Genomic DNA, 12,877 nt, shown 5'->3' with positions numbered 1-12,877 from the left:
CTCTGTATCTTTCCCCTTCTGTGCTGTTATTCGATTATTTGGTGATAGGTTTCCAGTCATTTCCTAGATAAACTATGTTTTGCCCATTCAGTGAAACTTTAAGAAAACAGCTGGAAAGAATTAACTAGGAAACAGTAAGATGTACACAATCACTTCAGCCGCTGTGACAAATCACAGAGGAAGTCCTCCTGAAATTTATTTCTTGCCACATGAAGGAAGTGACTAGCTGATACAGTTTCTACAAGCCTGCGGTGACTGATGTAGGTTAAATGACTGAAGCTGCATCGTGTGGCCCAGATATACAACCTGCTTTTGAGCCATCTCAGCTATCAAACAACACTTAAACACCATCTAAAATAAAACAGTGCGTTGAACTGAAAACAGCAAACATCGAGGATTAGTTGTAAATGGATAATATCTGTCTCAGCTGTAAGGTGGGTACTTGGTAAAGCATCCGCCATGTCACTTTAATCCACTAAATCTATCAGAGGCTTCTACATATGAATTTTGGGCACCTCTGCCCTGTGAAATCCACAGCCCTCGAACTGATGCCCAGGTTCCTTACGCAGTCACACATTTCACAAGCTAGCACAGGACTTCTCTCTTCAAGGCTAGAGGATTATACAGCAGTACCCCAGTGTGGTGCCTCTTTTGGCAATAGGTACTTCATGCAGGTTCAGCCCCTCTTCCAGAGGAGCAAATGGGTGCATCCCATGCTCCTGCCTGGGAGGTTTGAGCTGAGTTTTCCTTTTCCTACTCTGCCTGATTTGCCACAGCACTTAATAGAATGAAGGGTATCATTGATTCCTTTTTTTGAATTTGTAAAAATAACTGAGAAAGGCTGTGAATGCTGGGGCTAGAGGAAAGGAAGATTGCGTGCAGACCTCATAGCAAACTGGCAGTATATACAGGGAAGCTGGAGAGGAACTGTTCATCATGATCTGTTGTGGCGGGACAAGAAATAATGGGTGCTAACTGAAAGAGGGGAAATCTAGGTTAGACATAAGGAAAAAATTACTTCCAGCGAGGGTGCTGAGACACTGGAACAGGTTGCTCGGGAAGGCTGGGGATACTCCAAACCTGGCAGCGTTCAAGGCCAGGCTGGATGGGGCTCTGACCAACCCGACCTAGCGGGAGTGTCCCTGCCTGAGGCAGGTGGCTTGGGACTCATCTTTAACATCCTTTCCAACTTTTAACGTTCTACGACTTCACGACTTGAACTTGAAAGTCGACAGTCCTGCAATCAGCGTGAGCACCTTAATCGATGTTTTGTATCTGTGTTTATTCACTCATCTCCGATTCATTCTCTGCAATGAACGTTCAGGGATACGCGCAGCAGAACTCTCTAGACTCCTCCCCGTGTGTTCTGCTTCTCGGGGAGACCGCGGTCGCTCTTTGCGTGTGCCATTTCCAGCTTTAGGGCCTAGCGGGACCCTCAGCAAACTTAACCTGAGGGCAACGGCGCTGCGCGGGCACCCGGCCTCCAGCGGCGATACGACGGCGGAAAAGGGACAGGACATGGCGGCCGCTATCCCGCCCCTTCCCTTCGCTTCCCTTCCCTTCCCTTCCCCGCCGCCACACGTCCCGGAAGCGCTCCGGGAGCCGCTGCCGCCGCGCGGGCACTTCCGGGTGCCGCCGCTCCGTCGCCTCGGCCACGCCGCGTCCCGCCCGCAGCCCCGAGCCCCGCGCCCCGCGGCCCCTCCGCGCCCTCTTCACCTCCTCGCCTCTCTCCGCGCCGGACCATGTCGCCGCGGGGCTCCCGGGGTCCGCTGCCGGTCCTGCTGCTGCTGTGGGCGCTGTCGGCCTGCGCGGCGCGGGCCTCCGAGATCACGTTCGAGCTGCCCGACAACGCCAAGCAGTGCTTCTACGAGGAGATCGCGCAGGGCACCAAGTGCACCCTCGAGTTCCAGGTACCCCGGCGGGGAGAGCCCGGGCGTGGCGCCGCGCTGGGCCCCGAGCCCCGAGGCCAGGCCGCTGCCGGGGGCTCGCACTCAGCTCCCTCCCTGTAGGCAGAACTTGGGAACAGCGCCCGGCAAGGGAGCAGCGCCTGGGCCCACTGGGAGGTCTCCAGCTTGACTAGGGAAAACTGCGGGAGCAGCTGGGAGCCTTCCGTGTAGTGCAGGACAGAGTGGGACACGGAGCTGGCCCTGAAAAATGGCGGTGTCTGTGCCCTGGTCTCTGCCATGTAGCTCCCCACCTGAACAGCACAGGGAATACCTAAAGCGCGTCTGGCCGACGAGGTGCCTCAGATGTGATATCCTTGGGGTTTGTGGAACGTCGACAGGATGAGCACAGCACATCTTAAGAGCTAATGTTTCATATTTCAGGGTACAGTTCAGATTTGGGTTACGTACTAAAATGTGAAAGGATGATAGGAGAAGGATGCAGTGCAGCATCACTGTTTTGGTGCTTCTGAGTGTATCAGCAGGGTTGGAACCTTTCAGTCTGTCACTTCAGTGGATGAAGTCACTTTAAGTACTGCAACAGCATGAGATAAAAGTCGTTCCCGATGACAAAAATCACAGTTATTTTTGGGAGCTTTTGAAAGGATTGTGTAATTTTTATGGGCTGACTTTTCTTGCTGAAGTCCTGTTTCTAGTTTCTCTGTTGCTGTTCCATCTCAAGTATATGTGGGGAATGTCGCTGCCAAATACCAGTCCGTGTTAACCTGTCCTATGTGGTCTAGGTCCTGGGTATCTTTTTCCCTACCCAAATATTTCTTGTCCCTCGTTCTTCGATACAGTCTTCTGTGCAGTACTTTCCCCTGCAGTTTTGAAGTAGGTATCGCTGGACAGATAAGCCTGCTGTTGCCACTTTTATTGGTGACCAGAACAGGATTAGCACTGCTAAAAGAAAAGTCTGGATTTGGCCAGCCACTGGCAGCCTCAAGTGCTGTGGAAGTGTCCTTGTCTCAAGGGCCGACAGGAGGCACAAGCAAGTTCTGTGGCAAGGAATCCTGGGGGAACTTTAAAGCGCTGGCCAGTCTTTACTACTTCTATGTAAACCGATATTTTCAGTGTGCCTTCACAGCTGAAAGCAAGTGAATTCCATGCAATTGTCAAAAAACACACCCTTACCAAATTGTAGGCTGTGTTTCAGAAATGAAGAGCTGTGTTATTGCTTGCCAACTGGATATTTTTAAAACTGCTTTTGTGGAGGAGCTGCTGTTCCAGTCTGTTATTTCAGTTGTAGCACTAATGCAATCATTTTAATAACTTGGTACTTCAGTAAACTGATGAGCATTTATACAGTGCCAGGTGGACTGAAATGCAAATACACATATTTCAGTGATTTCTGCACACATATGAAATAAGTCTTCTTCCTCCTTCAGCATGCTTTATCTTAAAAGTAAAAAGTGTGCAGCAAAGATAAAGCGTAAAACTGCTATGGTAAGAGTCATCAGAATATAAAGTGAATGCCTAAATTCCCTGTCAGTCTCTGGAGAATCCAGGTAGTAATCAAAACCTCAAAAAGCCCCTTGGGGCAATCAAGAGATTTTTAGTCAGTTGCAGGCCTTGTCCGGATGTGCTGTTTTTTGGAAGAACTCCTGTGTCTAACTGCAGGAGGGGGGCAGCAGGTCCCCCACAGCCTTGCTCTGTTGACAGAAGCAGACAGGAAAACTGGACAGATTGAAATTCCTGTTCTACTGGTCAAACACCATTCCTGCAGCCTAATGCAGCTGATAGAGTAGGGCAGTTGCACTTTCCTAGCCACACAGGAAGGAAGTGTCTTGCTGCATGTTAGCAATCTCAGCTGGATGAACCAATTCCATAGAGGACTTAATGCAAAAGTCAGACTCATTACAGTCATGTCTTTGCTGCCTCATCCTACTGTAGCCTTTGCTATTGTACAGTTAGTAATAACAAAGTAACTAAAATTGCTCTCCTAAGGGTTTGAAAATACAGCTGACATTGCATATGCTGAACCTAAAGCATTTTAAATTATTTTCTGTGTGTCATTCGTGGGAAGATAATTTTGCAGACTTGCTTTGAAAGATTCTCAAATGAATACATTATATTTTAAAACAAGGCAAAAAGCTTTGCAGTTTCACCTGCCAGACTATACTTCTTAGAAGAAATTTATAAATGTCCATTTTTTTCTAAAAAGACGATTTCTTGGGTTTTGTTTCCAGGTGATCACTGGAGGTCATTATGATGTTGACTGTCGGTTGGAAGATCCTGATGGCATTGTACTGTACAAAGAGATGAAGAAACAGTATGATAGCTTCACATTTACTGCATCCAGAAATGGAACATACAAGTTCTGCTTCAGCAATGAGTTCTCTACTTTCACACACAAAACTGTGTACTTCGATTTCCAGGTTGGAGAGGATCCACCTCTGTTTCCTAGTGAGAACAGAGTAACTGCACTTACCCAGGTAAAATGCTGCTGTGCTTGACAGAAGTTGTTAGGTGAAGGCAATTTCCTTCAGGTTCTGCTGCTTTAGTTATTTGCATCACTTTTGAAAATAAATGAATCTTTTAAAATATTCTAAATTTCAACAGATAGGTTTTCTTTGTAAAGATAAGATCCATAGAACGCAGAGCTGAGAAGGAATCACCAAATGTTCAAGGGGAGATTAGGACTGAAACTTAAGACCACTGTTGTTAGGGGGTTTTTTGATGGTTTTCTGTTTGGTTGGTGGGATTTTTCTGAAGTTTCTAAGAGAATGTCCTTTTAATGACACAGTGGATTTCACAAACTAGATATTGGTGGAATAGGGTTTAAAAAAATTCCAGGCTCTGGAGAAATTCTTGGAATTATTTCTGTATTTAAAACAGTAGAGTATTTTCTTAGAAGGAGGACTTATGTAACTACTTTTTTTAAAATGGAAAAAGAAATTCTAGAAAAATAAATTAATAAAGTCAGCTTAATTTATCTGACTTCTAGATATTTAGGCTTTATAAGTCTGCAGAGTGTCAGAGCATTTTTATGTATTTATTACTGTATTTTCAGGATTTTACAGTTTTGTACCACCTCTACACAATCTAAGTACCTTAAAACTTCCTTTGGAACATTTCATTAATTCCTACAGTGCTTTATTTTGCATTCAGATTCTTGATACTGTATCTGTTATTTTTTTTTTCCTTGCTTCTTTGGTAATGAGGTTATTTTTGCAGTTCTGGTCAGGTTTGTGGCATGACTAAATTCAGGTAGACTTTCATGGGAACAGTTAATGGTAAATTCATAAAACCAGAGTGAGCTTGTGTTTAAATCTCTTGTGCAAATCATGCAGGGGATGTTTCTACAATTTACCAATACCAAAACTTAGTTTGGAAAAACTCATCCTGAATTTTGCCGAGAAGATTATTGTAGACTTTTTCAGACACATGTCTTAAAAGTCATTGACTGGAAAATATGGTTAGGCTCAGATATAAGTGACTGAGAACAGCCCTAAAAGGGCATTAAACACTTCCTTTATAATAATTTGTTCTGTTTGGTCTTCAGGAAATACTATTTTAAACCATTAAAGAGAAACCTAAATTGTGAGTAGAAAATAAGTCTTTTGAAGATCTATTGACTAATTAATCTCTTAGTGGTCAAAACACAGTGAGGAGTACTTTTACTTGCAGTCGATCAACTGAAACTGCAAGAAGTTAATATAAAAAATTATCTAGGGCTTGGAAAACCAATAGTGCTTTTTTTTTTTTTTAAATGAAAAATTATGAAGTTGGCCAAGTTGGTAAGTATTTTTATATGAGCATGGTATTGAAGGATAATAATTGTCCCTTCTCTAACCACTTTTTGTGTACACGACTAAGAAAATAGTCTCTTGACAACAGAAGAGATATTATACTGCTTGAGTGAGAATTAATCAATGAAGAGTCATATTTGTGAAACAGAGGCGTTTAATATATGCTGTGTGTATCTTAATATTATAAGCAACTGCTTGTTTTCCTGTGGAGAGTCACTGACATTTCAAAAATATTTATGAGGTTCATTTTGAATCCAGGTATGAATTTGGAATTTGTTCATTAATTCTCAGAGCTCATTGCTTTTTATTAGTTCTGTGGTTTTATCTGCTTCTGCATTTAACAGTATCACATTTTGTGTGTGAAGCTTCATCAGTTTAAGTTACATTTTACTGTATTTACACCATTTCTATCTGACATGGGTCTGAATTAATTCTTAGCTTTCAAAGTTACATGTCTCCTCATTTAAAATATCAAACCACTAGCGGGTTCTTAACTCTGTGTTGTGTGTTTGTTTCTCCAGATGGAGTCTGCGTGCGTTTCAATTCACGAAGCTTTGAAGTCTGTCATCGATTATCAGACTCACTTCCGCCTGAGGGAAGCGCAGGGCCGCAGCAGAGCAGAGGATTTAAACACAAGAGTGGCTTACTGGTCAATAGGGGAAGCAATCATTCTGCTTGTTGTTAGTGTCGGGCAGGTATTCCTCCTGAAAAGCTTCTTCTCGGATAAAAGAACCACAACAACGCGCGTCGGGTCTTAACCAGTAGCAGCAATTCTTCAGGTGTGTTACTCATTAAGATTAGCGGTTCTCCAATTAACTGTAGGTACAGAGGTCTGAATATATGCAACATTCAAATGTGTATACTCCTTATCTCTTAAAAACCACAAAATAGACCCAAAGGTTATGAAAGGGACACATAATTTGAAATATTTTTAAGGATCCTTTGGAACTTAAGTGTTTCAATTCCTATATTAAAATATCTGGCAGTGTGTAGTCTCTCTTTATTTTTACTGATACTAATCCAAACCAAGTTTGATTTTTACCAGTACAATTAGTCAACTGCAGTATAACACTTTAAAATAACCCAACAGTCTAATGTCAGATATGAGAGATGATATATATGAAAATGCCGTTTCATTTTCAGGGTGAATATCTTGGATTATAGAAAAGAAAATGTGATTAACTGTAGTGAACTGTTCTGATTTGCTGTTTTAAAACAAAATTGCAAAAATCTACAAATTTACAAATATTTGTAAAATCATTAAAAACTTGGCACTACATTGTGGTGCACCATCTTTATCAGCCTGGAAAGTCTTCATCTTCAGAATTTGCTGAATTTTATACTTCATTCTGATTGCTTAAACATACATTCTTCTGTACTAAAATAAATACATTTTCTCTTTTGCAACTTTTGTTTTACTAAGAAAGTGTAAGCTGAGGCTACTCAGGAAATCCACTTCTGCATACAAAAAAAATCCAAATTTCCAAGTTTATGTAAAAAACATGCAGTAGAATAGGGAGTCTTCTAACTTTGTCATTGAACCTGTGCAGTACTCATATATGCTGCTGCTGCCTTTTGGATTTAAGTCCAGAAGTAGCACAGCACCAGCACTGGATGAGGTTATATTATGTGTTAGGCGCGTACAAAGCTTTTTACTAAATTTTTTCCTAGTAAGAGGGCAATTTGATATTGATACTACATTGCACAAGTGCTGTAAATATTCCTCTGTGTGGTGCACTGAGGCATGACAGCCTTGTGCATCTAATTGCCACTCTGTTTTGTTAGTGGTCAGGAAATGTTTTAAGTATTTCAGGTTATCTTTTTGGTAGAGTTATTAGAGTTACATTGTTTTCATTGCTCATGTCTTCAGTAGAATATGTACTGTAAAATTCTATTTTATTTGGTTGTGGAAAGTAGCAAATGTATGTACATGCCCATTGCTTGAATTGAGCTGGTCATAGTAAGGCTAAACTCCTTCAAATGACTTTGGAAAAAAAGCAGGCTGACCAATTCTTAAATGCACACAAAATAAATTAAAGTGAAAAATTTCTCATGTATTACTAGCTAAATCAAAAGATGCTTTTTGTATAAGTTCTTGGCAAGCAGAGAAAGAGTACTACATCCTTATTAACTGCCTGTAGTATTTCTAGCAAAAATTTGAAATTACATGTTCAGGTGACACTTGAGCAGTCTGAAGAATTTATCTAAGATGACTTGATTTTAAGATCATGTCATGGTTGAAAAAAATAAAAGTGCCCCTATTCTGGTGTCAACTGACTTCTCTTTTGGAAACTGAAGGAAAACATCAGACAGCTCAAAGATTATTTAGAAAGTCATGGAGGGATTAAAAATCTTCAAGTAAAATTCAGGATGTAGAGTTTTGCTGTCCTGTACTGAATTTTGAATACTGCAGTCCTGTTTTGGGATGCAGGTTCCCCAGAAACAGTTAGACCACTAATACGAGAAAACAAAAGTCTGCTTTTGTCTTGCAATACAAATCTGTGCCTGCACACAATATTCTTGATTGTACCTCTATGCTTTCTTGTGTTCAGCAGGGGATGTCTAGTACTTCTTGTGCTGCATTGCACACAATAATGAAGCAAGTGGTACACTTTGGGTGCAAGTATCAAATGAAAACATGATTTGCTTTTGCTAGTATTCATTATTTCTGGAGTTTGAATATTAGTTATGTAGCTTTAATCACAACAAAGGCATTTGTTTGAAGGCTTGAATTGTGTTGGGGTTTTTTTTTTCCACTGAGTTTTTCTGTGTGCTGGCAAAATTGGTAAATAGTGCTATGAAACTGATGATGATCAGCTATCGCATATATGTCTCTTTACTCTTTCATAATGTTTGAATGTGTGAAGTGGACTGTTCCATTCAATGTTACTCCCACAGCAGAGGTTTAGTGGACTTGACTTTTCCATTAAAGTTGGGTGTCTGAACCAGTGCTCTGGCATCCTGCTGCATGATATGCAGCAACAGCTTAAAAATGCCTTTATTTTTGTGTTGTTAAAAACATGGCACAAACACACGTTTAAACGTAGCTGTATATAGTTTTTAACTGACTGAATAGGATATTATAAAACACACATGCTAACACGCAGTGGGTAAAGAAGTGCATTGTGACCTTTGGTTAAAGCCACACCTTTTTAAAGTCTGAACAGTTTGGTTAATGGTGTGACACGCAAGAAAACACGCTGCGTTAAAGGGGATATAACTGTGTTTTTAATTGCTAAATGCTCTGGTTTTCAGCTATGCGTTGGATGTTTTATGTTTACAAGACTTTTTTTGGTGTCCTGAAATGTCGGTTCTTTAGTTTGAGGGCATGGGGGGGGAAATTTAGTTTCAATAAGACAAAAAGCAGACCCTGTGAATATTGTATGGGAAAATAAAAAATTAATATATGAATGTAGTCTTACTGTTTTGTTTGTGTGGGGGGTTTAGGAACATTATTCTTCAGAAAAGTTTTGAATTATAATTTGAATAGTCAACTTGTGTTTTAACATATTACAGTTTATCTACCTTCTGACACTTGATTGTTACTTCAGCCATGCTTAGCAAGGTAGTCTGGTTATTGGCTCTTTGCTCAGTATGTCAGTAATGCAGGCAGTTACACTCATAAATCTCTTCATGTTGGAGTAGAATTCAAAGTGTTTAATTGCAGATGCCAGGAATTATTTGGGACCTACTGCATCTTTTCACATTAATTCTGTAGATAAAAAGGTACGGGGGGAACTGGAAAGGTGCCTTCAATTAGTCTCCAATTACAAGACAGGAACTTCAACTGAATGTGTGATTTGAGGTACCTTGCTTAGGTTTAAAGAACAGATACGGTAGGTGTCATTGTTTTGTGTGGACGCCTTCCAGAACTACTCTTCTTGGTAAGTCAATTGCTATATATTAAAAATGTCAAGGCTATTTATCTAGCAGTTGGATTAAGAAAAGCTTTTGTCTAGGAGTATAGGTAAGTTCTCTTTCAGTGGTGTGTTACTGTTATGGCCAAGTAGTTGTCCAAGGCTTTTTTAGGTGCACAGCACCCAGGATTTTAAAGTAACGTAAGTTGTGGTCTGAAGTGCTTTTCTGCTGCAAGCTGATAATCCTACCAAAAAAAAAAAATTAGACAAGGTGAAAAGATGACTCAGTGGATTAAGGGGCATGCATGATGATGATGAAGACTTTTCTTGAGGAGGGAATAGAAGTGTGCTCTGGACCACCACAAATTTAAACAATTTGTGAACTGCCAGACTACCAGGTGAAGCACAACCACCTCCTTCAGGGGTGAGATCAAACCCGGAGTTTAACAAAGGCCGTAAATGAGATGGATGAAAAGTCTTTCACATTCTTCCCCTTGACTTACAGAATCAAGTTCCAGAAAAGCAAGATTATGCTATGTGCATACTGAGGGTACTACTGATTTCAATCAAGTATTGTGAGGCATGAAGGAAAGTGGTGACTCAGCTTTGCTTAGTAAAAACTCTTGACAGTAACAGCTCTCAAAATGTTCATTATTTGTATTAAAAAGTCCACGTTGCACTCCATGGGGAAAGATGTTACGTAAACATAGGGTGGTTTTACTTTGCCACACTTCTAAGCAGATTGATTTGACTCACTCATACCTTCTTCACCTGCTGTTAGAATCCAACATACATGAATGGCCTGGTCAGCATCTATTGTGTGCAACACATTTTTAAGCACGTGAACTGCCTTGTGTGTCCATGTTGTGGTTCTTATTACAGGCTGTTTTGCTGGTGAACTAACAGGAAAGGGAGTGGCATGGATTATGCTGTAGTTTTGTTGCCAGCCTCCTGTTTCAGGATGGAAAGTCCTTAAATTAATCCTCTGAACTGTGGTTTTACCAGTGTGCAGAAACAATCCTGAGAGGAACACTAGGTTCCTTAATTTCACTGCTGATCATTGTGTGTGTGGTTATCAATAGAGGTCATTGAACAGAACTTCCTCCTTTCTGTGATCTGAATCTCACTGTGAGACACTGTCCAGCTCAGAATACAGCACATTAGAAGCAGTTCAGGAGGATGCCATCCCTTCAACAGCCTGCATTGTTGTCCTGGTTTGAAGGAGAGGTGTCTGCCAATAAAGGCAGAAGGTTCTCTTTGAAATGGAGAATGTAAACCCTCTTTCTCCAAATTATTATTATTATAATTTTGAAATTAAGGGGCTCTCAGGCAAAGATATGGGAATTAGTAATAACAGTTCTTTACTGGAAAATTAAAATAGAAATGCAGTATTACAAAGAGCAATCCCAACCCCAAAAGAGTCAGGATACAACCTGACACCTCGTCAGTCAGTCAGGGTGTTGGTAGCAGTCCCATTCAATGGTGGCTGCATCCTCCTGCAGTGGCAGACATGGTTCAGCTGAAGCAGTGCTGTAGAAGGGTGCAGTTTTTCCCTGAAGGTCCAGGGATGATGTGGAAAGGTCTGGTTTTCCTCTGGAATCCAGTGGAAATGTGGTGTCCAAAATCTCAGTTTTTATCTAGGTAGGAAAGGCTTGTCTCCTCCACCTGGCTGGAGCATCTCCCAATGGAATAATGTAATTTTATCAGTCATACAGTGGGACTTAATGGCCCATTAACAGATGATATCTTCCTGGAGGGAGGATGGGTCGTGGAAAAAATAAAGATGATTGCCCCACCTGGTCTTAAAGATGGCCCATTAGCACATGGTATGTGCCACGGAGATAAGGAATCACTGCCCCAGAAGGCTTCAACAGATGGTGATAGAATACACATTCCTGGCCACATCAACCCAAGACAGTTGTTCAGGTTTCCATAGCTGAATGTATTTTTTTTGTGCATTTCCACAAGAAGGATGCCGTGACCTTCTGCAGACATATGTGACAGTGCATAGTCCATTACCAGCTGTATATTAGAGAGGCCTCTACTTGATGGAGAATTCCTGGCTTTAGCAAGAACCTTTTGGTTAGGGATGGTTTCGATGCGTATCTTGGACATTCCTTCCTAAATTTATGTACAGGGATTTGCCTGGCACTAAGGACAACAGATTAATTCTGACCTTACTGTAAATTAATATTCTTTATAAGACACAGAAAAAAAAAAAAAGTATATTGATATAAAAGAGAAGCATTTTCTTCCTGGAAAAAGTCAAACATGAGGAAAAAGGGGTTGGGAAGGCTAACACTGATATGAGACAAGAGCTGTTTTGGCACAGCACTATCTTTTCCTCTGGTGTTTGGAAAACACAGTACCCCTAGGTGTCAAGAAAGTAACTCAACAGGGACAGAAAGAGGGCTGAGGAGAGGCAGAAAGGAAAGGAGGAGGAGGAGGAGTTAGGGACTAATAAAAGCATGGAAGAAAGGGAGAGAACAGATGGGACAAAGTGGAGAAAGGCTGTGGACAAGAGGTGGTCTGTCTCTGGAGATGCTGCTGGCCTTTGGTGGCTGCTGCCCCCAGTACAGGTTCACAGCGCAATCTGCAAATAGCAGCTGAAAATCACACCAGAATCAACTCTTCCTAATGCATATTGGCACACACATAATGAGGAATTCAATGAAAACTGCCCTGGGGAAACTTAGAAGAAATGTGTCAAAATGTGGATGAAAGCTGGAAGAACAGGCAGCTGCTGCAGGGAGGAAATGTGAAGAATAGAAAATGGTGACGACCAGGACGTGCCATCACCTGTGAAATACTCTGCCTCATCTAAAACCAGCCTTTAATGCACTGATACAAACCCACAGTGACTCTGCATTTCTGTGTCAGTGATTGTCCTGAGCTACTAACTTAAGATAGTCAGCTGCCCACCCATTCTGCATGTGCCTTTCACTCACAGAGATGCCTAAGACATTCAAACCTCACTTATTACCGTACCACACTTGCTCAGGAACAAAAGCCACCAGAGTCCAAAAATTCACAGAGCAGAAAATGAGTCCATATTTCCTGACTTCCACAAATCCTTAGATCAAGCCTCGAGAGATTTACACTTCATGAAGTGGAATTGTGCAGCAAATGGAATTTTCAATGTCTTGCAAGCCTCACCTTAGAAAGAAATTGCTTGAATTTCAAAATGAAATTAAGATCTTCATAAAGCATTAGAAAATAATGCTTTTAGGCAAAGTATGTGACATTTTTTGGTCTAAATATTGCAGTTTAATTTCAATTAAAGACTGTTATGATTTACAATACATTGGAACACAGCACATGACAG

General features: G+C 41.2%; 1 protein-coding gene across 1 annotated transcript; it reads left to right on the top strand.

Annotated features, from left to right (window-relative positions):
- Positions 1-653: 653 nt before the first annotated feature.
- TMED7 (transmembrane p24 trafficking protein 7) lies at positions 654-9,106 on the top strand. Its single transcript, XM_056514031.1, has 3 exons — positions 654-1,910; positions 4,133-4,378; positions 6,217-9,106. Exons 1-3 carry the CDS (start codon positions 1,743-1,745, stop codon positions 6,451-6,453), a joined length of 651 nt encoding a protein of 216 aa, XP_056370006.1. The 5' UTR covers positions 654-1,742; the 3' UTR covers positions 6,454-9,106.
- The last annotated feature ends 3,771 nt before the right edge of the window (positions 9,107-12,877 follow it).

This window comes from Oenanthe melanoleuca, chromosome Z (genome assembly GCF_029582105.1).
Source record: "Oenanthe melanoleuca isolate GR-GAL-2019-014 chromosome Z, OMel1.0, whole genome shotgun sequence".
NCBI lineage: Eukaryota > Metazoa > Chordata > Aves > Passeriformes > Muscicapidae > Oenanthe > Oenanthe melanoleuca.
The sequence above is the reverse complement of the archived record's forward strand: the minus strand, read 5'-3'. Positions and strand labels throughout refer to the sequence as shown.